The 26,817-nt window shown below is 38.5% G+C and overlaps 1 protein-coding gene across 6 annotated transcripts in view; it reads left to right on the top strand.

Annotated features, from left to right (window-relative positions):
* The window catches only part of myo9aa (myosin IXAa), a 354,781-nt gene that overhangs the window by 288,799 nt on the left and 39,165 nt on the right, over positions 1-26,817 (top strand). For all 6 annotated transcript variants that reach the window (XM_073024759.1, XM_073024757.1, XM_073024760.1 and 3 more), the window contains 8 exons: positions 4,438-4,544; positions 5,881-6,086; positions 11,936-12,165; positions 17,236-17,352; positions 17,883-18,071; positions 19,737-19,784; positions 24,685-24,796; positions 25,192-25,253. In XM_073024759.1, coding sequence (XP_072880860.1) covers positions 4,438-4,544; positions 5,881-6,086; positions 11,936-12,165; positions 17,236-17,352; positions 17,883-18,071; positions 19,737-19,784; positions 24,685-24,796; positions 25,192-25,253 — 1,071 coding nt within the window. The remainder of the gene's footprint in view (positions 1-4,437; positions 4,545-5,880; positions 6,087-11,935; positions 12,166-17,235; positions 17,353-17,882; positions 18,072-19,736; positions 19,785-24,684; positions 24,797-25,191; positions 25,254-26,817) is intronic.

The raw sequence follows: 26,817 nt of genomic DNA, 5'->3' as shown, positions 1-26,817 counted from the left end.
CCAGGGAAGTGCATTATGAAAAGAGCAACGTGTCTGTGGATTTATGCAAGAGTACTGTTCCTTAAAATTAAAATCTGTAACATAAGTAAGTGCTGCTCCTTGAGTTTTTGAAAAGCTGTATTGTGCAATGTGAGAAAGTTAGCGATATAGGAGAAAATGTTCATTATTGATTCACAAATAATAGCATTGAGGTACATTTCAAATTTGTGTCAACATAATTATAAAAAAAATCAGGTTCAAGTCTATGATCACCTGACTACATATATACAACCAAATGAAACAACAATCCTCTGGACCACTGCATCCACAAAACATATATCACACACAGCTCATAAAACAAAGTAGTTAATAAATATACAGTGCTGTGTCTCAGGCACCCTAGATTTTTTAATACAAATTTTGTTTTAGATGTTTGTTTTGTTTTCTGCATTAGTGTGTCAGTAGAAAAGAAAGTTTAGATGTCCACATATTCATTTTCCAAAAAATTAATGTTAGAGAAATTCTTTAAAGAAAGTAACATATTAAGTAATAAACCACTTTTCAAGTTTAAAAAAACTGATTACTTGTAGATATATAGCCGAGTGTACGCTTAAACAAAGGTAACAAACAGGATGCTAGTGATCAATGACATAGTGATTTGAATAAACTAAACCGATTAACTGAAAAAGAAAGTGTAGAAGGAATCAAACTGGGTGAAGGACAACCAAACTAAAAGGCGAGCGTGTAGCAGATGTGACAGCTTAACTCTCAAATCATCAATTCTTACACCATGGCAAGAGTGAGCATAGCAGCAAGACACAAAGTGGTCATCTTGCATCAGCAAGATCTCTCTGAAGCAGAAATTTTGTAGCAGACAGGAGTTTCAAGTTGTGTTGTTCAAGCTCTTCTGAAGAAGCACAAAGAAACAGCAAGGCTGAGGACCAGAAATGTAGTAGTCAGTCACAGAAACTGAGTGCAGCAAACGAGAGGTCTTTCAAAGTGACATTCCTTCTAAATTGGATGAAGTCCAGCACTGCTAACAGCTCTGAATTCAGAAATCACTGGAACTCAAGTACATCCGTCTACAATCTGGAGAAGTCTTGTCAGAAGTGGTCTTCGTGGAAAAGTTGCTGCCAAACAACCATTCTTCCAAAGTGGAAACAAAGCCAAGAGATTCACTGTTGCACAAAAACTCAAGGATTGGGTTGCTGAACAATGGCAACAAATGCTCTAGGCTGACAACTCAAAATTTGAAATTTTTGGTTCAAACAGGAGGCAGTTTTGTCTGTAGAAGAGCTGGAGAGCGCTATATGGATGAGTGTCTGCAGCCAACAGTGAAGCGCAGTGGAGGCTCCTTGTAGGCTTGATGCATTTCTGCAAATGGAGTTGGTGATCTGGTCAAAATTAATGGGATCCTCAATGCTGAGAAGTACGAGCATATTCTCATCCATCGCACATACTATCAGGGAGACGTCTGATCGGTCCCAACTTCATTCTGCAGCAGGACAATGATCCCAAATGCACAGCCAAGGTCATAAAGACCATCTCCAGCAAAAACAAGAACAAGGAGTTCTGCAGCAGATGGTATGGCCTCCACAAAGCCCTGATCTCAACATCGAGGCTGTCTGGTATACCTGAGAGAGCAAATCTGCAGAAGAACTGTGACAAGTTCTTCAAGATGCTTGGAACAGCCTACCAGCCAATTTTCTTATAAAACTGCACGACGGTGTACCCAAGAGAATTGATGTAACTCTTAAGGCAAAGGATGAACTTTTTGATATTTAGAAACTTTTCATTTCATAATTTTTGAAAGCTTCTTTGCTTTACAGAATGTTATTACTTGTGCTTAAGACTTGTGCATAGTATTGTAATTCATTGTTAATATATTCATTATTATATACTCAGTTTCAACAATATCACTTCATTAGAACAATAAAAATCTGTTTTCCCCTCTCTAAATTCAGATCTGCTGACATCTGCATACAATTTTCAGTGGCATGGACGAGTTCTGAGATGCTCCTGATGATACAGCGCCACCCTCAGGCCCCCATGAGCTCTCATGTTCTTTGATGCATTGTTATTAAACTTCCCTTTATTTCATTGTAGATGTTTGTGCTTTGTTCAGATTATACTTCAAGCGAGTTAGATGATAATTTAAACAGCTGTCAAAGAAAATGCGTTATAGTTAACATTTACAAAAAGAATACAAAACGTAATTTTACCTTATTCAGACTTTGTTGTGAAATTTGTTGTTTTGCAACAGCAGTACATTGCAATACGTAATGATAAAAACAATAAATTACAATAAGAAGCTTACGTATAAAAAGGAAAATTAAATAGGTAGTGCAAAAAGAGAGGGCAAAGATACTGAGGTAGTGTTAAGAAATATGATAGTGGGGCAGAAGCTGTTTCTGAAACATTGAGGGTGTGTCTTCAGACTCCTGTACCAACATCTTGTTGATAGCAATGAGAAGAGGGAATGTCCTAGGTGATGGGGGTCCATAATGATGGATGCCACCTTTTTGAGGCATTTCCTGGTTTCTAGGTAAGTTGGTGCCCATGAAGGAACTATCTGAGTTTACAATTTTCTGCAGTTTTATCTGATCCTGTGCAATGGCCTCTCCATAGCAGATGGTGATGCAACCAGTTAGAGAACACTTCACAGTATATCTGGAGAGATTTGTGACATAACAATTCTCCTCAAACCCCTAATGAAATATAGCCTCTATTGTGCCTTCTTTGCATTAATATATTGGGCCCAGGATAGAACCTCACAGATGATGACACCCAGAAACTTGAAGCTGCTAATCCCTCAGTGAGGACTGGTGTGTGTTCCCTCTATTTCCTCTTCATGTAGTCCACAATCAATTCCTTGGCCTTACTGATGTGGCATGCAATGCTGTTGCTGTGACACCACACAACCAGTTGATCTATCTTGCTCATGTGTGCCTCCTGTAATTGACAGAGAATATGAAGATATCAATTTGAATCAGTCACCTCCATATGTATACAACCCATTTGAACCTGGTCTCCTCGTACACAGATACTCCTAATTTCCTTGAAGGAAACCTGAAGTTGCAGACCTGGTTGTTTAATCCTCATTATTTCCAATAGATTAGGGTCATGGAAGTCAATAATCAAGTCAATATTACTTGAGCATTGATGCGCAAACTTGATGCAGACGTGAGACCAAGTTACTCTAGGTGGTGCATTGTTCAATATGTCAGTTCCTCATCCACTCATATTTTCTTGCCAAAAGATATTTAAAATGTTATTTCAGTGTGTTTCTGAGCCTTTTACTTTCTATATTAAATGTTAAATGTTTTAATTTTCTGGATGTACATTATTTTCTGCGAAGTAACATGTTGGTAACTAGCAAATTAACTTTGCAACTTCAGGTTTGCTTTCTTTTGGAAGTTGGCCTCATTGAAGCTATGGAGGCTTCTTCAGCAATGGAAATGAACCTGTCTGCCACTAATTCTATAAATTTCATTCTTGTATTTTGCTGCCATCTTAAAGATTTTTCTTGGTTAACTTTGCATAGATATAAAATGGGCCTGTTGTCAAATTTTGCAAATTACCCGTCTTTTCATGTATTCAATTTATAAAACCACATGAAAGTCTCAACTGAAATATTTTACTCACTCATTAGCAGCTATTCATTCTAGCACAACATAGAAAAGTTAAGTGAGGAAGGGTTCCATTGTGCTTAAATGTTTTCATTGCATGGTCCTTACTTAACTTCAGATATCACAGAAGCTCTGCAATTCCTCAATTTTTTTCCCACCCACTTTTTCACGAAATGATACACATTTCTTCAATAAAAGCATAAACATAAAATGTTACACAATAATTGCATAAAAATAAGTACATTGAGTTATTTTCATGTTTGAATATGTCACTTGGCTCTCAGCCTCACTGTAATGCACTGTAAAGCAAGTTTTAGTTTTGCCAAGATGAACATGTGGTTTGAGCAGAACTCGTCTTTCATCTATGCACAGGCCCATCTCTACATCCTGTAAGTACCTGGAAACTTTGCCATGAGTTTTTAACTTCAATGTATATGAAATTTTTTCAGTCTTTTAGATGGACCTGATATAGTTAGTGATTTGAAGATGAGGTGACCTTTCACATCAGTTGAGATAAACCTTTTACTGATTTACAAAAGTTATTTGTAGCGAAGTGCCTACAAATTGACACATATCATTAAAATGATGTTTTTATTTCAAATTTGCTTCACTGATATCAAAGTCTTGCTTTTATGAGATGATGTAACTGTATCGTCACGTCTTTGCATAGTATATTTATTTATTTGATTCCATTGACCAAAATGCATTTGAATGTAGAATTCTGCAAAAATAACCCTTGTTTTTTTATTGTATCAGTGAGCCACCAAATCAACTGTAGGGAAAAACTGTCTATGACCTCAGTAGTACTAGCTTGTACTCTGTGTTGCAGATGCAATCTACTAGAAGCGGAGACCAAAAGAAACTGCACAAAGCACAATCACAAGATGAACTGGGCAGATTGGACTCTACTCAAAAGAGTAACATCTCAGATGGCAGGTAAAAAAGACAAGAAGTTTTATTGTGATTTGGTGATATTTAAAATTCTCCAGTTCCTCCTCAAGTCTGATGGAGAGGGAAGCATTGCAAGTTATTTCTCCCGATCTTGTCTTTAGTTTTAGTTGGAGGAGAGATAGAATATTCAGCAGTCATGATGAAGGGTCTCAGCCTGAAACATTGGATGTTTATTCCTCTCCATAGATGCTGCCTGACCTGCTGAGTTCCTCCAGCATTTTGTGTGTGTTACTCTGGATTTCCAGCATCTTCAGAATTTCTTGTGCTTATACTGTAAATATGTTCACTCTGAGGACATGACTAATAGTTCTAATATTGGAAAATATTTCTAAATTTGCATTAAGAAAAGCATTTAAAAATGTTTGCTGAGTTTTAAACTTTCATTTAAATTTGCAATAAACAGGACATTCTGCTATGCTTCAACCCAAATCTTGAAATTCAGGTGAACAAAAGGCACAAGTTTTGTTTCTTTTCTTTTCCTGAATTTCCTGTTAATGTAGAGTGAGCTCTGCACCTTTCCCAGTTCCAATCAGTTATCAGTCACACTTGTCCTTAATACCTGGGATCAATCATCTAGTTGGAAACAAGGGCAAGCTAGATATATTTACTTCAGATTAACTAGTCACCTTAAATTCTAGGACTCTTCCATATCTGTAGTGTTATTATGTAAAACCTATGATTATAGCAACTGGCAATATTTTAATACTCCCCGTTTATCACTGAAAGGGATATGATCTGCAGCCATGAATTGCTTTTTCTGCTGTGGACATAGATGTTGGTGAAGAAGCTAAATTTATGACTGAAAAGAATAACAATTAGTAACACACAAACACAAGAGTCTGCAGGTGCTGGAAATCCAGAGTAAGACACACAAAATGCTAGAGAAACACACACAAAATGCTGGTGGGACGCAGCAGGCCAGGCAGCATCTATGGGAAGAAGCACTGTCGACGTTTCGGGCCGAGACCCTTCGTCAGAACCTGACGTCATGCAAGTCCCAAGTGGAGACTCAGGAATACTGTCACACTCAGATGTGGAAGGGCTTTTCATTGCTGTTTCTGTAACCATTTTTTTGCCAGTCCGGGTTGTTAGCCCTGAACTAAACCCCGAACCTGGACACTCTTAGTGTGGCCTCTACCCTTTGACCTGTTTGGCATGGGTGACCTGACCAAGTGCCAAAGGAGAAAGCCCTGACGCCAGCCAACATAGCTCTCCGGGTCTTTGAAGCACACAAGGCTCCAGATGACAAGGCTGTGGCCCTCTTGGTGGTCTGTGATCTAAGTTAATGTATATTTTCCTGTTCTTTGATTTCTAAATGTAGAGCTTCGAAGGGTCGAATGAGATTCTGGGGAAATAAAAAACAAGGGGAAAAGAAATTGTTGAAAGAGAAACTGGCCACTCAGTCAGAGCTGCAGGAACTGAGTATAGATCAAGATGTCCAGGGACCACAGTGGCATCGAGAACTTAAACCAAGTGAAACCTCACTCAGTCTACCACTGCCAGAAGGAAGAGAGTGTTCATTGAAAGGTAAACGTAAATGACTCATTTAAAATAACAGTTGGCTTTTGTCCAGCACTGTGCATTTTTCAGAAATCCTTCACTATTCATCCTGTACTTTGGAGTATGATTATTGTTACAGAATTGTGATTATATTTTGTTTACTTGTAGCACTTTTGCACAAAGTGATACGAATGCCATGTATATGTTTGGTGATGTGAGGGAGAACAATGACCAGGACGTGGGTTTAACTCCTGTTTTCTTTGGGGTACCATACTGTACACATCTATCTGAACCACTGGAAAAAGCAAATGTTTAAACTAATTTGCAAAACTTTGCCTGCAATATTGAGAATTATCAACCCAAAGTAGGGTGTGAAGCTTTTGTTCATCTTTTTACATTCACTGTCAAAGACGACATAAAGCTATAATCAATTTTTCCATCAGTTTCTTTTTGCCTGAGGCTGATCTTGTTGTTCTATATTATTTATCCACAGTGAAGTAGAAATGGCTTCAAATGATTGTCAACAACTTTTTTATTTCATGATACTCCATACAAACTGATGAACATTAGAAATGCAATAAAGGTCAAGTTGCCTGAACTTGGGCAGCTGAATCGCACGGATAGGAGTTGATGTCTACCCATTGGTTTTGCTCAGCAAAACTTAAACTCAGTTTTCTGGCTCTAACCTTAAACAATGTTTTGGGTACAGCTTCCTCCCCTGTGTTATCAGATTTCTGAATAGACAATGAACCCATGACCACTACCTCACTGTTTTCCTTCCTCTTTGCACTACTTACTTAATTGTTTTTATATACAGTATACACTGTAGTTTATAGATTTTTATTATCTATTGCAATGAACTGCTGCTTTAAAACAACAAATTTCATTATATATGGCAGTGGTTCTGAACTTTATGAACAGAGTTGTGGTGTAGTTTGACCTGCTGTCCATTAAGCTGTGTTGAATGAGGAAAAATGAATGAGAAGACCCTATGGTCCTAGGAGATAGAGCAAGGTTTTAGTGGACCCCAGGAATATTTTTAACGAGTGGCAAACTGGGGATTCAAGATGGATTAATTTCACTTCCAGAAAATGATAAGTAGTGGTGGTATGGGGTGTGGAGGAGTGGGTTAGTGGTTAGAGGTGTTGATCAGTGTTTTTGCTTGGAGAAAGTAACTGTTTTTGATTCTGGTGGTTTCTGGCATGGATTCTATGTAGCTTCGACCCTGATGGAACCTTGGTGTATGTTAAAGGCGGGAGACTTTTAAACAGTTTTATGAGTGATACTTGGAGACATTTAAAAAGAAAGATTGTTTCAAAAAGATTAAAAGCTGAAGAGCAAACATGAAACAAAACACTAAGGAATAATTAAAATGAACATGTAATTGAGTTTACCTTAGCTTTAACTAATCGAATCTGCAGGGCTGGGAATCCCTATTCAAATTAAGTTTCTGTTCTTATACCAGTTCTGAATCAAGGAAGTGGATTCCACCATATGATGCATGATTAGGCTTCTCTGGTGACCCCACATGGAGTCCAGCAACAGAGAAGAGTGATCGATACACACTCGCATTGCAGACCAGTTGTCTGACCAGATAACTTGGTAATATTTGTGAAAAATGCCATTCACAACATCAAACTTGTTCTTTCAATACTTTTATCCCATCCAGCCCAGCAACTGACTGAATTTTATGTCTTTTACATTGTGCCTTTATTAGTTTTATAGTGCCTCTGGGCCAAGTGAATTAGCTGCCTACTTCTAAACACGATTTGCATGCTCAGTACATCATTTGAGTTCAGAAGTTAATCTTGGGGGGACTTCCGGTAAGATGGCGATTGCTTAGCTGCTCCGAACTTTTGTTCCGTTACTGTCGCTACCTTTGCACTAAATGTCTCCATTTTATAAAGCTTAGATAGGAATTATTTCGGTATCTCTTACTTGCCTGTGAATATATCTAACCTACAATGTCTAGCAAGAGTTCTAAATCCGGGAGAAAAGGAACTACGACTTCGTCGGGCGTGACGATGGAGGCGCTTGCAAATCTCCGAGACGAAATCTTAAAGGAAATTAAAACCGCTTTCAAACAGCTAGAAGACAAACTGGATCGGATCAACGATAAAGTGGACAAACATGCTGAACACTTATCTCGCATCGATTCGACTTCTGAAGCTTTAGAAACTCGGGTTCGATACTTGGAGACTCTCTGTTCCAGCTTAGAGGAAAAATCTAATAAACTTCTTTCCAAAATGGTGGACCTCGAAAATCGCAGCAGACGCTGCAACATCAGAATTCTGGGATTACCAGAGGCAACTGAGAAGGGGTCAACCGTGAAGTTTTTCGCCGAGTTTCTCTGTGAGATATTCGGGAAGGATCTGCTTCCAAATCCGCCCGAGCTGGAACGGGCACACAGAGTCTATGTCTCTCCCGGAATTCTGGGCACCCGTCCGCGACCAGTAATCTTGTGTTTCCATCAATACCAGGTAAAACACAGTCTGATTGTGGAGGCACGTCGCAGAGGCTCTTTTTCTTTCCAGGATACAACCATTCGCTTTGTGGAAGATTTTGCACCCCAGACTTTAAAGATGCGCGCTGAGTATAAAGGCGTAATGAAAGTGCTTTTTGATCGTGGTTTCAAACTTTCCTTTCGTAATCTTGCTGACCTAAGAATCAAGTTTAATACCAGGGAATACAAGTGGTTCAAATCAGCGAGGGAAGCCGAAGCGTTTGTGGCAAGTCTTCCGGCTATCCAGTCATCTTCGGAATCTGATCGGACTTCCTAAAATGGTGGATAAGTACTCCTCGTAGTAAAATTACTTTCTCTGGACTCGGAATTCACTTGAATCACTCAGACATTATTCACTGAAACTCTAAAGGCTGTTGACAATCTCTCCCGGGATTTGGTGTGTGTGTAATCTATTTTCACCTCTGTATAACTTTACCTACAGAGTTCTACAACTAAATCTAACTTGTTTTGGAGGTTTGAAGTCTTTAGTGAAGGCCTCCCTGTTTGTCGGTTCACAGTTCAACTGCTGATTTATTTTTCCTCTGTTTTAAATACTTATTTATTTTATCTTTTTCTTTTCTTCACCCCCTTTTTGTTTCCATTCTCTGAATGTTTTTTTCTCCCTTCTCGGTAAACGGTTGATAAATACTCGTCTTGAATTTACAATTTTCCCCTTCCTCTTTTTTTTCTTTTTCCTTCTTACCTTTTTTTTCCCTTTCTCTTACTTTATCCTTCTATAATATTTCGCGGGTAGATTAGTTTTGGTTTTCTTCCGATTTTCTCTGTATTAAGTTGTATATCTCGGCAGAAGGTGTTCTAATCTGTAGTTATGTTTCCTAGTGCATAAACTAGTTACTGTTTGTTATAGCATTTATACGGAACTGCTGTCAATGACACAGATCTGGAAGTTGTATTTGGGTTAATTTCTTTGGTAGAGCTAGCTACTTGTTTTGGTAGCTGTCTAGTTTTGGGTTGTGTGGGTGGGGTGGCTTTTCCAGTTCCAACATTTCTTTATTGTTTAGGACATGTTTATATTTTGACCTTACGAATCTATGTTTACATCTCTGCTCCCAGACTGCTATTGTACCGCTTGATTTTTTATATGCCTGCTGCCTTTTATGCATTAGTAATTGATAATGGCTAGTGCACTTAAATTTGTGAGCTGGAATGCAAAGGGACTGAACCACCCTGTTAAAAGGAGGAAGGTATTCACACATATTAAACAACTCAAAGCTGACATTGCTTTCCTCCAAGAAACTCATATTCGTTCATTATTCAGTTCTCAATTCGGATTTAAAGTTCCATAAGATCTGGGGGCCTTTTATCGAGTACTTTCATAACCTTCCTCTTGATTAGGGTTTTTTTTTTCTTTTCGGTCCCTTGCTTTCAGCTCCCTTTCTTTTCTGGTAGTAGGCATTATTATCCTCTGTTGCTAAGCGTATTCACAGTTTGGGAGTTTGACTGTCCGGACTTATACTCTCTATATTGTGTGGTGGTTGGTCTGGAATTGTTTTTTTTTCTTGTGTTGTGGGGTTTGGGGAGGACACTAAGCTCACTTGTCTTTAATTTAGGTGCTTTTTTGTTAAATTCTCTTCCTCTGTAGCATATTGATATTGTATGCTTAACCTTGCTCTGTATTAATGCTCCTCATTGGGATTTGGGGTTTTTAATTTTGTAAAATGTTTTGAAAAACTAATAAAAAAAAAATTTTTAAAAAAAGAAGTTAATCTTGGGGAGGTAATCAATGCTACAAAACACCCCTGAAGAAGTATAAAATGAAAGGAAAGGAATAAACAATGCATTGATACTCTTTTAAAAAGGTATGTAGGTTGGAAACAAGGTAGCAATGTGATGGAGGATGTACTTGCGGTGAATGAAAACACTATGCTGGTCAAATTTCAGGTTATGTAGTCAAATGCATTCTCTCTCTCTCACTCTGACCCTCTCTCTCTCTCTTACTCACACACGCACACATTTTCAGGTTTATTTAACCCAAACGTTAATTCATTATGAACGTTCTACTACACAGTTGCATTTTGTCCTGGTTGAGTTGTGTGAGTATTTTGTGTCTTGAAAGTTGTTTGCCTTCCCTACTGAAAGTTAGTTGAAGAGTTAGACAATAGCTAATTAGTTTATTGAATAATCTGATTGCAATTAATTGAGGGCCCTGGCTAGATCAAAGCTGAAAAATTGTTGCTGCTCTGAAGGATATTCTTACCATTGCAGTAGGGCAGTGAAAATTAACCAGATCGAGGCAGGGAGTTGTGCTTTGAGGAGGGGTTGAGCATACTGGCTTTATTATTAGAAGAATCCAAGTTGATCTCATTGAAAGGCATACAATTCTGACAGGGCACGACTAGATAGGCACATGGGTGGTGTCCTCGGCTGGGCTTTCTAGAGAAAGGAGTCGCCTTCTCAAAATAAGGGGTTAGCCATTCATGACTTAGCTGAAGTATTGCTTAACTCAGAGCAGTGAATCTTTGCGTTTTTCCACCCAAAAACATCTTGGCAACTTAGTCACTGAGCATTTTTGAGGAAGAAATTAATAAATTTTGTATCAAGGGAATCAAGGATTTAAGGTCAGTGCAGGAAAGTAGCATTGAGATGAAAGACCAGCCACCTTGCTGAATGTTGGAGAAGGAGCTGAGGGCTCGGTAGACTGTTCCTGTGACTACTTGTACTTCATGTTTTATGGTTAATATTCTGAAATTTGGTAGTTTGTCGGAATTTTTCTTGCTGGAAAACATATTTGTGCTCATAGGTGAGTTTATGAAGGGGTAATACACATGCACAAATACATTCAAATTCTGGTGTTACAAGAAAATGTTATTGTTCTGAATTATCATTGTAAGATTTCAATTTAAAAGTGAGAAGTTTGAAATAAAATGAGCACCAAGTACATCTAGTCTTGAAAGATATATGCTAAAGAAAAGTGTATTTTTTTTTATTATGTGGCAAAAACTGAGAAAGGTAGAGAATAGTTCATAAACCAATTGTTGAAAGCTCAAAATATTAAAATAACATGCCTATTGTTATTCTTGGTTGTCACCAAAGAATGGAATTAAGGGCATATTTATCCCCACTGAGATGCATCAGATGAAAGAATTCAATAGGCTTGGAGTTTTTATGATCTCTTCCTCTGGGGTGGCACTTGGCCTCTACTTAGATCAGTGATTGAAGTTGGAAGCTTGTGCATTCAAAGCAGGCAAGGAAGCATTTCCCAACTTTCCTGTTGTGTAATGTTCCTAAGCATATTCTTGAGATTATAACTTTCAATAACGTGATCTTGAAAGGTTGATGGAAAGCAGACAGCTCAACTGGTGTGCAGAGACTAATTTAGTGATATTTTTGAACTTTCACTTTCCACATTCAGGTCAAGCTCCTTCACCTCCGAACCTAACTCCTCCGAGGAGTCCTGACTTGGGAACAGAGCGAGGGAAAGAGTTTAAGGAGAACAGAGAACCATCACCGAAAGTAAAGAGGAGGAGAAGTGTGAAGATCAGTAACGTGGGCCTGGAGCCCATTCAGTTGCAGCAGGACACCTTACAAATTATCACCAGTGCCAACGATTTCAAGTGTATGAATGAATTCCTGCAGAAGAAGGTAAATCTGACGTGATGTTGTGGAAGTTGCAGTAAGGCAAAAATAGCCTGTGGCAGTTGTAGTCAAGTGAGATAACAGGAAAATGTGAAACTTACCCAACAATCAAGGCTGTATTGACTTTATGAACTTCAAAATATCATTGGCTGCCTACTTGCAGTTTCTAGTGTCCATACTAATTTCGAAGTATCATCGGCTGTCAGCTCGAAGTTTCAATTGAATTTATCACCTCTGCTGTGAATAGCAATCCATCTTGCGAGTAAGGAATTCAACTACATACAATCTACAATAATCTTTTTTTAAAAACTTTTTTTGAGTTTTCAAATAATTACAGAAATAAAAGAAAATATATGAAAAAAATATATATACCCTTCCCCCCTCCACTTAACCCCTCCCCCCCTAACATCCCTATAGAAAAAAAAGAAAGAGTGCCTGGATATCGGAAGATCCCCACATGCTCCATGGAGTTTGTAATAACTTTAGTATATATATTTCTTTCCCCAAATAACCAATTATTTCATCTTCGGAGCACCTATATATTTAATCCTGTCTTTTGTAAATAAGGGCACCAAATTTTCAAAAATGTTTCATATTTATCTCTTAAATTATAAGTAATTTTTTCAAATGGAATACAGCTATAAATTTCCTTCTTCCAACGATCTATACTTAAATATGTATCCGATTTCCAAGTACCGTAGATTTCGCACTACAGAGCGCACCTGATTAAAAGCCGCTGGCTCTAATTTTAGAAATAAAATCAATTTTGTACTTGTACAGGCCGCACCGGATTTTCGGCCGCAGGTGTCCCACGTTGTAATATGAGATATTTACACAGAAAGATATTACACGTGAGGATTTTTTAACTTTTAATTAAATCCATATGGTAACATAAACAAATACATATTGCAAGTGCTTTTTTTCGAACCGTGCCTGTAACGCGGCTACTTTTAAATATACGTTGTGTATACTTTTTTACTGAACAACATTCCAATATCTCCTAACGACTGGTAAAAAATATATATACTGCAGCCTACCAGGAAAAGTTATTGATCGCCTTTAACTTAAAAGCAGCGTTCGCTCAGATCTAATGCCGCTCCGCCGCTCGCCCCCGTCGTCCCGTTTATCGCAAACGGCATTTTTCCCACAAGACGCGGCGAAACCGGGTGTGACGTCATAGCATCCCGCGATGTAGTACAGAAAACAAATATAGTTAAAACACTTCTAACTTAGAAATTACTAACAAATGAATTACTAAGTGAAAATATTATAAACTAAATAACTGCCATAAAGGCAGCACAATGCTTTTCTTCGAGTGTTTTCCATGTTGATGAGGGTGAGTACAAATGACTGATTTACAATAATTTAATTGTGAAAGTGCGCTTGATTTATCGTACAATTTCATTGGACCTCTGTGAACTACTCATCAATTTTATTGGTCTACTGTTACGAGGCAAAATGTTTTTGGCGGCATGAAAAAATATCATGCATTAGCCGCACCGTAGTAAAGGCCGCAGTGTTCAAAGCTGTTCAAAATGTGGGAAAAAAGTAGCGGCTTATAATCCGACATCTATGGTAACTGCAATAGCTTTTTTGGCTACTGCTAGTGCAATTTTTATAAATTCTTTCTGATATTTATTCAATTTGGGTTTCGGTTTTATCCCTTCAATATCGCCTAGTAAAAATAATATTGGATTATGTGGAAGTTGTGTTCCAATAAAACTCTTAAATTTGTCCAAAAAGGTTGAATTTTAGAACAAGACCAAGTAGAATGTAAAAAAGTACCGATTTCTTGGTTACATCGGAAACACTGATCGGATAAAGTTGGGTTTAATGTATTTATTTTTTGTGGTGTAATATATAATTGATGTAAAAAATTATATTGCACTAATCTTAACCAGACATTTATTGTATTTGTCATACTATCAAGACATAGTCTTGACCAATTTGTTTCTTCAATTTTAATATTCAGGTCACTTTCCCATTTTTGTCTTGACTTATGGACTCCTTGTTTAATTGCCTGTTTTTGAATCAAGTTATACATACAAGAAATAAATTTTTTAATCTTTCCTTTTTGAATTAAAGTTTCTATTTCATTAGATTTCGGCAATAACATTGTTTGACCTAATTTTTCTCTTAAATAAGCCCTTAGTTGGAAGTAACAAAAAAGAGTGTTGTTTGATACTTTATATTTATTCTTTAATTGATCAAATGACATTAATATACCTCCTTCAAAACAATCTCCTATATATCTAATCCCTTTTTGAAACCAATTATATAAAAGTTGATTATCCATTGTAAAAGGAATAAGTCTATTTTGAATTAAAGATCTCTTTGCTAATAAAGATTTCTTTGTCTCATCATCAACATTTATCTTATTCCATAAGTCAATCAAATGTTTTAATATAGGAGATTCTTTCTTTTCCCGTATCCTTTTAGATTCCCATTTATATATAAAATCTTCTGGTGTATTTTCTCCTATTTTATCTAGTTCTATTCTAATCCATGCCGGTCTATCTTTCTCAAAAAAAGATGCAATAAATCTAAGTTGATTTGCTTTATAATAATTCTTAAAATTTGGAAGTTGTAACCCTCCTAGATAAAATTTCCATGTCAATTTTTCCAACGATATTCTTGACATTGTACCTTTCCAAAGAAACTTCCTCACATATTCGTTTAACTCTTGAAAAAACTTCTGGGATAGTTGTATTGGTAGTGATTGAAATAAGTATTGTAGTCTAGGAAATATATTCATTTTTATGGTATTTACTCTACCTACTAATGTTATTGGTAATACCATCCATTTATCAAGATCTTCTTGAATTTTTTTCAATAATGGCAAATAATTTATATAAGTTCTTTATATCATTATCAACTCTTATACCTAAATATTTTATACCATTTGCCGGCCATCTAAATTGAGTTATTAATCGACATTGACTATAATCTCCTTTAGTAAGAGGTAAAATTTCACTTTTATCCCAGTTTATTTTGTAACCTGATATTTTCCTATGTTCTTCTAATTTATAGGATAATTTACGCAACGAGTGCAATGGGTTTGTTAAATAAAGCAGAATATCATCAGCAAATAAGTTAATCTTGTAATCTTCCTGATTAACTCTGAAACCCTTAATATCTGGGTCCATTCTAATTAATTCAGCTAATGGTTCTATTGCCAACACGAATAAAGCAGGTGATAATGGACAACCTTGCCTAGTTGACCTTGTTAACTGAAATGGTGTTGAAATTTGACCATTTGTCACTACTTTAGCTTTGGGATTAGTATTTAAGGTTTTAATCCATTTTATAAAAGATACTCCTAATCCATATTTTTCCCAATACCTTAAATAAAAAATCCCATTCCAATCTATCAAATGCTTTTTCTGCATCTAAAGCAACTGCCACACTCATTTCCTCCCTTATATCAGGATAAGAAAGAACTGCCTTCCCTGCTATCATCAATGGCCCGTTTCTCTTTTTGGCACATTGGGCAGCCGCCTTCAGGATCTTTTCTTTATCTTGGTATCTTAAGCATTTTATCAAAATTGATCGTGGATTTTGATCAGCTTGAGGTCTTGACCTTAAGGCTCTATGAGCCCTTTCAATCTCAATTAGAGTTTCTCCTTCCATTTCCAATTTTTCAGGGATCCATTTTTGAAAAAAATTTATTGGATCTTTTCCTATATCTTCTTAGAGTCCAACAATTTTAATATTGTTTCGTCTACTAAAATTTTCAAGCTTATCAATTTTTTCCATAAATTGTTTTCTTTCTGATGTCCAGGCAGTAATATCATCTTCCATTTTATTCATTCTTTCAACCATGTCTTCCGTTGTAGTTTCCAAATCTATAATTCTCTTTTCCATTTTTTCCTGTCTTTTTGTCATTTTATCAAACATAATCTCCATATTTGTCATTTTTCTTTTGATTACTTTTAATGCGCCTAATTTACGCATTATTTGCATCAAAGTCTTTTCTATATTTCCAGAAAAACTTTTACCTCCATCTTCGTCTGATTTTTCCAGAGAATCTGACTCTCCCTCAGATTCACTTTCACTTTCGGTTTCAGTCGTAACTGGGATTTGTAGTTCTGGTTGCTCTCGTTTGCGCATGCTCCTTCCTTCACGTTTGCGCAGTTCTCGTTGGTCTTTTTCTTTAGAAATGATCGATGTTGCCGCAGCTTCCTGTTCTGTATCGCCGGAGGTGAAATGTACCTGAGCCCACAGTTCTTTGGTAGAAGTGGGCCTTGATTCTGTTCCAACTTGCGTTGTCTTCACGGTAGTAGTTTTCTTCATCTTCTGTTTGTGAGGCATAACTTGAAACAATCTGGAGTAGTTTATAAGTAACTTTTAGAAAGTATTGACTAATTTTTCTTCACTTAAACATTAATTTATTGATTTTTTATGGGAGAGCTGGGTTCCAGCGTCTCGATCCTATGTCATCACGTGACGTCCCCCAATCTACAATAATCAATATCCGTAACTGATAAGCCAAATCTGTATATAATAAAAAAAAGCAGTTTTCAGTTCAGATATCAGAACAGTATGGGTGACAGGGACCATGAAATTCTCCTTGTGCACAAGGAAAATAAAAGGAATGCTTGAGTCAAGAGTCCATGTGTCCTGGGCCCATTATTTTATTTATTATTAGAGTGACATTTACTTTGACAATGTGTTCAGCAGACTGAAAAACCGTAAAATGAAATATTGAGAGGGAGTGGTGTAGGGTGGGATGTATTCTTTTGTCTGCTGGACATGTGCTCCCATCCAGACCAGACTAAAGCCTTATTTTCCTTGAGAATTAAAGCACTATTCTCAATGGACCAAATCTGGCCAGGGAGAATTACAAGGTTAGGGAGGAAATATGTTATATGGACAGAATTGAGTACATTTTGCATTGCCTCATACCGTTATAATGCTTGAAAAATTAATACTAAGACATTTAAAACAACTTAAATTACCATGCTGAAAATATAATTTTCCATCATGTTTTTTTTTTCATTTTGTATTTTGGCAAATTATGGCTGTTCTCATATTAAGCAGTGCTCACATCAATACTAAGAAGTATTCTACTTACAGATTACTGATCTGGACACTGATGACTCCAAGAAAGATACATTTGTGGACGTAGTTTTCAAGAAATCTCTTAAGGAATTCCGCTTAAATATCTTTAACTCCTATTCAACAGCTTTAGCGGTGAGTACAGGGCTTTGGCTTGTGTTTGAGATATAAAGCAGTAAATAAAATGAATGCTTTTCATTGTGTCGTTTGCATTTTCTGGAATGAACCGTTCTGTACTGGTTCTGTGCAACAATCTGAAACGCAATTTCTGTTTTGAAAAAAAAAATCAAATCAGCTGGTGGTGATTCATCTGGATCCTGGAATTGCCAAGAATCCGCTGTAGGAATGAATGCCACAAGTGAATGTATGTGAGGGGGTCATGATGGAGGAGAACTGTGACAATGTTACTCAGTTGCAACATGCGCAAGTTGCTAGAAGAATTCAACAAGTCGGGCAGTATCTGTGGATGGGAATAAACGGTCAATGTTTCAGGCTGAACCATCAGGACTGATGAAGGGTCTCAAACCAAAATGTCAAATGTTTATTCCTCTCCTTAGATGCCTGACCTGCTGAATCCCTCCAGCATTGTGTATATGTTGCACTAGATAGCCAGTGTCTACAGAATCCTTTGTGTCTGCTTTTCACCTGAAATGTTTCTGCTGCAGATGGATGATGGGAAGAGTATCCGATACAAAGATCTCTATGCGCTGTTTGAGCAGATTCTAGAGAAGACAATGAGGCAGCAGCGACGAGATTGGAATGAGTCACCAGTCAAAGTATGGGTCAACACTTTTAAGGTGTTCCTGGATGAGTTCATGTTGGAACACAAAATTCTGGACGGCAGTACTGGAAAGGTGAGATGTTTGAAACACTCAGTTCTTTCTTTCAGTAAACACTTCCATGGACATTCAAGGTGAGCTGGAGATCCGCAACACAAAGCATTTCCAGGTTTAACATGGAAGCACAATGTAAGCAAAGTGAGAAGTAATGTTTTTAGATTACACCAAGTTTAGCTTTTAGATTTCTTTGGAAAGACTGGGATGTAGGTAACCAAGGAGATTGAAAGTCCTGACAAAAAGTGAATGCAAATGTCAGGTGACTTGAGTGTGGGATGCAGCGGGTAGGAGTTACTTTAGAAGAAATTGTTGAAAACAGAATAACACCTTTCATAGTAGTCTAATGAATGAGGGAGGCATTGAGGTATCATGTTCAGTTTCATCTTTATGCTGAGTTAGCATCCCAGGGAGGTATTAGAATGTGTATTGGGGAAATAGACGAGAAATCCAGCTCCTGATTTCAACTTCATGCCTTGCCCACTGGATCTTGATTGAGTACTAGTTTCCATTTATCTGGTATACCCTCTATGCTTGCAAGCCGTCAACCCGTATTGTTTGAGCTGGCAGATCAAGTTCAAGTTGAGCTTAATTGTCATTCAACCATACACGGGAATACAGTAAAACAAAATAGCATTCCTCTGGGGCCACGATGCAATGCACAGTACAACAGTCATACACAGGACATATAATTATGAGAACATACAGTTACAAAAATATATATATAAAGAGAATAATCTGTCTGAGTGATAAAGCATGGATGTTGTCCTGAAGCTAGAACAGCCTGCAGCAGTTCCTTGTATTGTGCAGTGAAGCTGCAGACAAATGCTTGTCTTCCACTGAGCAAACACTGGAGAGCAGCCCCGACAGAGGGACCCAGCATGGAATCCAGCAGCACAAAGCCAGCACTGGCGTCTCCTTCCTTGGCAGTCGCAACAGCTGACTCCAATGCATGAGGGTCTCGTCTGGACAACAAATGAGACAGCACAGCACCCCCGCCGTTGGTCTCGCTGATGAACTAGTCAATTGAACTCGCATTATTCTACATTACCAATCTTGCGATCACAAGGAAAGCATCAAAGCCAATTATTTCCATTTGTTGGATCGTGCACTGCCTGGGTGGTTGAAGCAGGGTACAGCATGGTGCGCAGTAAGTCTAGCTCCATCACTATCTTGCAACTTGCTAGTGGGCTAGACCTGCCGTACTTGGATGTTTTTAATATCCAGCATTGTCTTGCAATCATTAAAAAGTCATAAAGGACAAACAGTTGCACTTTTGTTTTGACCTAGAGAGGCCGCTATGCCCAAGCACACCACCATCTTACTGTTGACTATCTGATGTGATATCAATTTTTTTAATTTGAAAAAATTAACTCTCTCCCATATAACATTACTGGAAACTACCGAATATCTTCAGTGATCTTGTTCTTCAAGACCCATCCTCTTAAAGAGCAGAGTATTGTTGATCTTCAAAATGCAACCATTCAGAGAGGAGAGTATATTGTGTGTTTGAAAAGAGATACAGGTTTAGCTATCTGTTCATTCTAACAGTGCAGTATATTTTCAATTGGATGTAGACCTTTGATTTTTTTTTTCTTTTTGGGTGTATGTTGCTGAGAATTGAGAATTTGATGCATACCTGCTCATACATATCTACTCATTTCAAAATTCAACTTTATTCTTCAGGTACAAAAAAATGAAAGAAAAAAGAGACGGAAAAAAGAAACTGATATTGTAAGTAATCTGATTCTCCTAATTATCTGTCCTGTGCTTGGTTCTGAGAAACAAATCTTGTATCCTATAACATTACACTGCAACCACTGCAGATTGTCCCATGTCCTCTTTGTACCCACCTTCTGAATTTGAGTAGTGCTGACACTTCGTATTTACTGTATGTGCTGATGTATTGTGTGGGTCATGTTTCCTCGGAGCTATTTTCCCATCTCAGTCTTTATTGTGGAGGCATGTTACTCATCCCTGTTCTCAAACTGATCATTAGTGTCTAACACGAAAGGTAGCACAGAAGCTGGAAATCCAAAGTAACACACACAAAGTACCAGAGGAGCTCAACAAGTCAGGCAGCATCTATGGAGAGGAGCAAATGGTCCATAATGTTTTCTGTATTGATGCTGCCTGACCTACTGGGGTCCTCCAGCATTTTGTGTGTATTTGTGTTTGACGTCGGGTGATATTGGTCAAATGCTTCAATTTTATTTCTTCCAACGATGTTCTCATAGCTGTACTAATATGTTTATTACGTAAATCTTGTAAAGTGGCAATTTGAGCCATAAAACACAAATTCTTTGATAGTACTTGTTAAATGCATGAAAGATACTAATTGCACACAGGAATGAGAGAAAATACCAAGGCTAACAGTTGTTTTTCTTGTCTCATTGCCCTATTTTCTTCATGTCTTGCAGTTTGTCACCTCCATTTCACCATCTGTGAACTTCATTTTGTTGCTGTCATGGGAAATGTTGCCTCATTCTGCTGAGTAGAAAGTTCAGCAGTTTGTGAGCTATGAGGACAAGTTGAGCTCATTCTGCTTGTAAAATAGGCAATGGTAGCTAGCATACAAACTTAACCTTGACACAGTCTACAGAGCTGTTACATGGAACAATTTATGTCCTTTCACAGGAGCTTAATGTCTTGATTTAACAATTAAATGGACATTCATGCTGCCTTATTGATTGCAGCTGTTCAGTGTTAAATCCCCTTCCTTTTTTCCTATGATGCCCTCTGTTGGTTGGGGTCAGCCATGTCTATTGTGTCCTAGCTGTCATACACAAGTCGGTGAGGGCAGTACAATGTGGAGAGTGAGCAGTTGCTCATGCAGCAGGCTCTTCCTCTCCATGCAGATGATGAATCCAAAAGAACAGCAGGCACCAATACAGTCGTAGGAGTTGCCAGGCAGCTTTGAACTCAATATAGCACTGCCTCAGGGACTTCAGCTCTGGATTTTTCCTTGGAGTTTACTCCCAAAGCCTTCCTCGTGTGGATATAGAGGAGGTTTGAGATCAGAGTTTTTTCTAGATGAGCTTCCAGCCATGGCTGATGAGCCCCTTCTGCCCGAAGCAACTGGTTTTTCAAGGTGCCAGTAACCCAACTTTGCCCCTTCTCACATCAGTAGAAATAGTTCCGCCAGGCTTAGTAGCTAAGCCATATCTGAAGGCCCAGAGCTGGATTTGGTTGTCAGAGGCTATTTGAGATGCACACCATTGGGATTATTAATAGATGGTTGGAGCTTATCCCACTACCTCCCCTGGCTATGAACCCTTGAGGAACCTTTTCATAGTATTTAATTTTGAAATGGTTTGTTTCTGAGGAAGACTCAGATTAGTAGCCTTGTCCTGGGCCCTTATTATTTGACATAATGCATTGCTGCATGTAAAACTTTGCTCCAAAGTATTCTTCAACCTGACTTTGCACCTTCTCCTGATGTGGATGTGTTTAACACAGCTACTCTGTTAAGAACAATGGAGGGAAAAATATTTTGAGTGGTGGATAGGGTCCAATCAGGTTGACAGTTTTGCCCAAATTAATGTTAGTCTTGTCTGTTTTGATGCCAGAGGCAAATGGAGAGTATTTTATCATACACTTGTGACTTTATGTGGTAGAAAGACTTATGGTATCAGGAGGATACATGGTGTAACACAACAGACTGTGACCTGCTCTCATAGCCACTGTATTAATGTGACTGGCCCAATTTTTTTGCTGTCAGAGTTAGCGCTCAAAATGTTTCTAATGGGTTACTTAACACTGCTAATGTTATTAAACATTAAGGTTATGTAGTCGCCACACACACAAAATGTTGGACAGCATCATCAGGACTGGAAAGGAAGGGGGAAGATGCCAGAATAAAAAGGTGGGCGGAGGGGAAGGAGGACAAGCTAGAAGGCAAGAGGTGAATCCAGGTGGATGGGGGATGAAGTAAGAGGCTGGAAGGTAATAGATGGAAAAGGTAAAGGACTAGAGAAGAAGGAATCTAAATGGAGAAGAGAGTAGACCATGGGAAAAAGAGTAGGGAGATGGACACCAAGGGGAGATGATAGGCAAGTGAGGAAAAGGGGTAAGGTACTGTGGGAAATATCTTTCCCCTTTCTTTCCGGTCCTGATGAAGGGTTTCGGCCCCAAACTTTGACTGTTTATTCATTTCCATAGATACTGTCTGACCTGCTGCATTCCTCCAGCATTTTGTGTGTATTGCTCTGGGATTCCAGAGTCTCTTGAGGTATGTAATTGGCCAATTCCTTATTGGAGGTGACCATTGCCAGGCATAGACATGCCCATTAGTTACTTGCCACCTAGCAGCCCACAGCTGAAAGTTAGTAAGTTATTGTTCTGTGTACACTTGGGCTGCTTTCATTTGTTTTTTGTGAATACAGTTGAACACTGTGTAATTATATATCCTCTTATGACATAATTTAAGTATGTCTTTGAAGCAAAATGTTTGGGCCATGATTACCATAGGACAATTAGGCCATTTCGCCCATTGAGTCTGCTCCATCATTTCATAAGACCATAAGACATGGGGCAGAATTAGGCCATTCAGCCTATCACGTCTACTCTGCCATTCCATCATGGCTGATCCCGGATCCCACTCAACCCTATACCTACCTTCTCACCATATTCTTTGATGACCTGATCGATCAGAAAACTATTAACTTCTGCCTTAAATATACTGACGAACTTGGCTTCCACCACAGTCTGTGGCAGAGCATTCCACAGATTTCACTACTCTCTGGCTAAAAAAAAATCCCTCCTTACCTCTGTTCTATAAGGTCGCCCCTCAATTTTGAGGCTGTGCCCCCCCCAGTTCTGGATACCCCCCACCATAGGAAACATCCTCTCCACATCCACCCATCTAGTTCTTTCAACATATGGTAGGTTTCAATGAAATCTGCCTGCATTCTTCTAAATTCTGGTGAGTACAGGCCCAAAGCTGCCAAACATTTCTCATATGTTAACCCCTTCATTCCCAGAAACATCCCTGTGAACTCTCCAATGACAACATATCCTTTCTAAGATAGGGACTCAAAACTGTTGACAATACTCCATGTACAGCCTGACCAGTGTCTTATAAAGGCTCAGCAGTATCTCCTTCCTTTATATTCTATTCCCTGTGAAATAAATGCCAATATTGCATTTGCCGCCTTTACCACAGATTCAACCTGTAAATTAACCTAGGAGTTGCACGAGAGCTCCTGTCCCTCTGCACGTCTGTTGTTTGAACCTTCTCCCTATTTAGATAATAGTCTGCACTATTGTTCCTTTTACCAAGTGCATTATCGTACATCTCCCAACACTGTATTCCACTTGAAACTTTTTTGCCCATTCTTCCAATTTGTCTGAGTCCTGCTACAATTGCATTGCTTCCTCAGCACTACCTACCCCTCCACCTATCTTTGTATCATCCACAAACTTTGCCACAAAGCCATCGATTCCATTATCCAAATCATTGACAAACAATGTGAAAAGTAGCGGTCCCAATACTGGCCCCTGAGGAGCACCACTAGTCATTGGCAGCCAACCAAAGGCTGCTTTTATTCTCACTTGTTGCCTCCTGCCTGCTAGCCATGCCTCTATCCATGCCAGTATCGTTCCTGTAAAGCCATAGGATCTTATCTTGTTAAGCAGCCTCATGTGTGGCACCTTATCAAATGATTTCTGAAAATCTAAGTAAATGACATCCACTGCTTTTCCTTTGTCCACTCTGCTTGTTATAAATCCCTCTCAACCTCCTTCTCGTACCTTCTCCCCGTAAGACTTGACACCCTGACTTATCAAGAACCTATCAACCTCTGCTTGAAATGAACCCAATGACTTGGCCTCTGCAGCTATTTGTTGCATTACTGCCCTGAGAATCAATCTTCAACTGTCACAACCAGCCTTGATCCCTACTTACCAACTGACCAGTGTTCTTTCACACCATGCTGTGTCAACGTTTGGGGAGTGCAGGGAATCTAGTGATGTTATATTCAGGCATACTGATGATAAGAAGCCTAGTGGCTGTTGATTCTGAAGAGGATGCAAAGAAACTTAATCAAAAGCTAAAGGTATTCGATTGAAACCTGAAATAGCCAGAAGTTCTCTGCAGGTCAGAAGTAGCCCTAGAGAATGAAACAGTTAAAATTTCCCATTGATAATTGGTTTGTGTGACTGGGCAAGAACATGGCAAGTGGAATATTATAGGAATTTATCCACTTTTTGCAAGGGGAAAAATAGTAAATAGGCATTTTTTAAAAAAATGAAACTATTTTTGCAGTGGCCTGGGTGTCCCTGAACATGAATCACTGAAAGTTAATATGCATTTACAACAAGCCACCAGGAAGGCAACAATTATCTTGCCCTTTATTGTGAAAGGATTTGTATTCAAAATTAAAGGTGCTGGTGAAATTATTTTGAACCGTGACCTGACCGCACCCTGGATTTTGTAGGCTCCAATCGCTATTGCTGCACCTGCTTCATAGATGCCAAGTTTTTAACCTCAAAAATAGATTATTTCTGTAAAGTCCTGTGTAATGGCAGTGCCACAGCATAGAATTGCTTAGAAAGGATGTGCAATTTTTAAAAATCTGTTCTGCTGACTGTGAAATCAGAATGATTGAACCAACCAAACTGTGCTTAATTACAGGTGGAAGAGTATAATGGTCACATCTTCAAATCAACACAGTACAGTATTCCTACCTATTGTGAATGTTGTTCCTCTCTCATCTGGATGATGGAAAGAGCTTGTGTCTGCAAGTGTAAGTTCCCAGAGGGTATTGCAGAAAAATTTAAGACATCCAAGAGACTTTTTGTTACAGAAATTGCATTTTTGTTAATTGATTCCTCTTCTACCATATCCACTTAACTGTTGTCTGCAATCCATTTAACTGCTTCAACAAAACTAATTGCTGTGTTCACTGAAGTGGCTTACTAACCCTGCCTGGTAACTAATTTCAGGGGAAAATATTCCAGCTATTTCTCCCATCATATTGTAACTCTAATTACTAGATGTCCCTGATTTATCTGTATTGATGCTCGCGGGAAGTCTGGCAGCCTCTTAACACATTTTGCTGTTTTACAGTTACAGTTTAAACGATTTAATGATTCTGTATGTAGGATCATATGAGTAAGTTAGCCTGCTTTTGTTTTCCAGTGTGTAGATATGCTTGCCATAAAAAGTGCTGCTTGAAAACCAACATCAAATGCTCCAAAAAGGTATGAAGTTTTATTTTTAGGTTGTTTAGCAATATTGCGTGGAACAGCACCTTCGGACCATGCTGCCCCGGCATCCCCGACAAGCCCAGTTTAACCCTAACCAAATCATGGGACAGTTTACAATGATCAGTAAGCAGGTACCTCTTTGGACTGTGGGAGGAAACTGGAGCACCTGGAGAAAACCCACACATTCCACAGGAAGGACATGCAGATTACTTACAGATGATGCCAACACCCTGAGCTGTAATAGTGTCGCTTAACTGCAACACTACTGTGGCGCCTTGCACTGGCATAATTTTGAATCTTTTTAATGGTGTGCTATGTAAGTGTCAAGTTTGCATTATTAAATCATAATCATTGTTTAGGGAAAGTCATAAAGTCATACAGTACAGAAGCAGGCTCTTTGGCCCATCATGCACATGCCTGACTATCAAATACCTGAATATACTCATGCCATTTACTTGTTCATTATCAGTAGCCTTGTAAACCTTGTCAATTCAAGTGCTTGTCTAGATACATTTCAGATGTTGTGAGAATACCTGCCTTCACCTCAGGTAGATTGCAACTAGAATATAGATCATAGAACATCACAACACTATACAGGTCCTTTGGCCCATCATGTTGTGCTGACATTTTAATCAATTTCAGCCTTCCCTCCCACATCACCATCATTTTTCCTTTCATCCGTTTGTCTGAGTTTCTTCGGTGTCCCTAATGTACCTGACTCTACCACCCCCCCCCCCCCCCGGTGGAAAAAATATTTCCTCAGTTTGCTTTAGATAGATAGATAGATAGATACTTTATTCATCCCCATGGGGAAATTCAACTTTTTTCCAATGTCCCATACACTTGTTGTAGCAAAACTAATTACATACAATACTTAACTCAGTAAAAAATATGATATGCAACTAAATCACTAACTCAAAAAAGCATTAATAATAGCTTTTAAAAAGTTCTTAAGTCCTGGCGGTTGAATTGTAAAGCCTAATGGCATTGGGGAGTATTGACCTCTTCATCCTGTCTGAGGAGCATTGCATCAATAGTAACCTGTCGCTGAAACTGCTTCTCTGTCTCTGGATGGTGCTATGTAGAGGATGTTCAGAGTTTTCCATAATTGACCGTAGCCTACTCAGCGCCCTTCGCTCAGCTACCGATGTTAAACTCTCCAGTACTTTGCCCATGACAGAGCCCGCCTTCCTTACCAGCTTATTAAGACGTGAGGCGTCCCTCTTCTTAATGCTTCCTCCCCAACACGCCACCACAAAGAAGAGGGCGCACTCCACAACTGACTTATAGAACATCTTCAGCATCTCACTACAGACATTGAATGACGCCAACCTTCTAAGGAAGTACAGTCGACTCTGTGCCTTCCTGCACAAGGCATCTGTGTTGGCAGTCCAGTCTAGCTTCTCGTCTAACTATACTCCCAGATACTCTCAAGTATGTAAAAACCTGTAATTAGTAAGTCTAGAGGGCATGAATTTGTCATGATCTATGGTACTGGTTTAGTCAACACTCCCTTATGTTACAAAAAGAGAAAAATAATTTAAATCTGCAAAAGTTT

Source organism: Hemitrygon akajei, chromosome 21 (assembly GCF_048418815.1).
Source record: "Hemitrygon akajei chromosome 21, sHemAka1.3, whole genome shotgun sequence".
Lineage (NCBI taxonomy): Eukaryota > Metazoa > Chordata > Chondrichthyes > Myliobatiformes > Dasyatidae > Hemitrygon > Hemitrygon akajei.
This window is presented reverse-complemented; position numbering and strand designations above follow the sequence as displayed.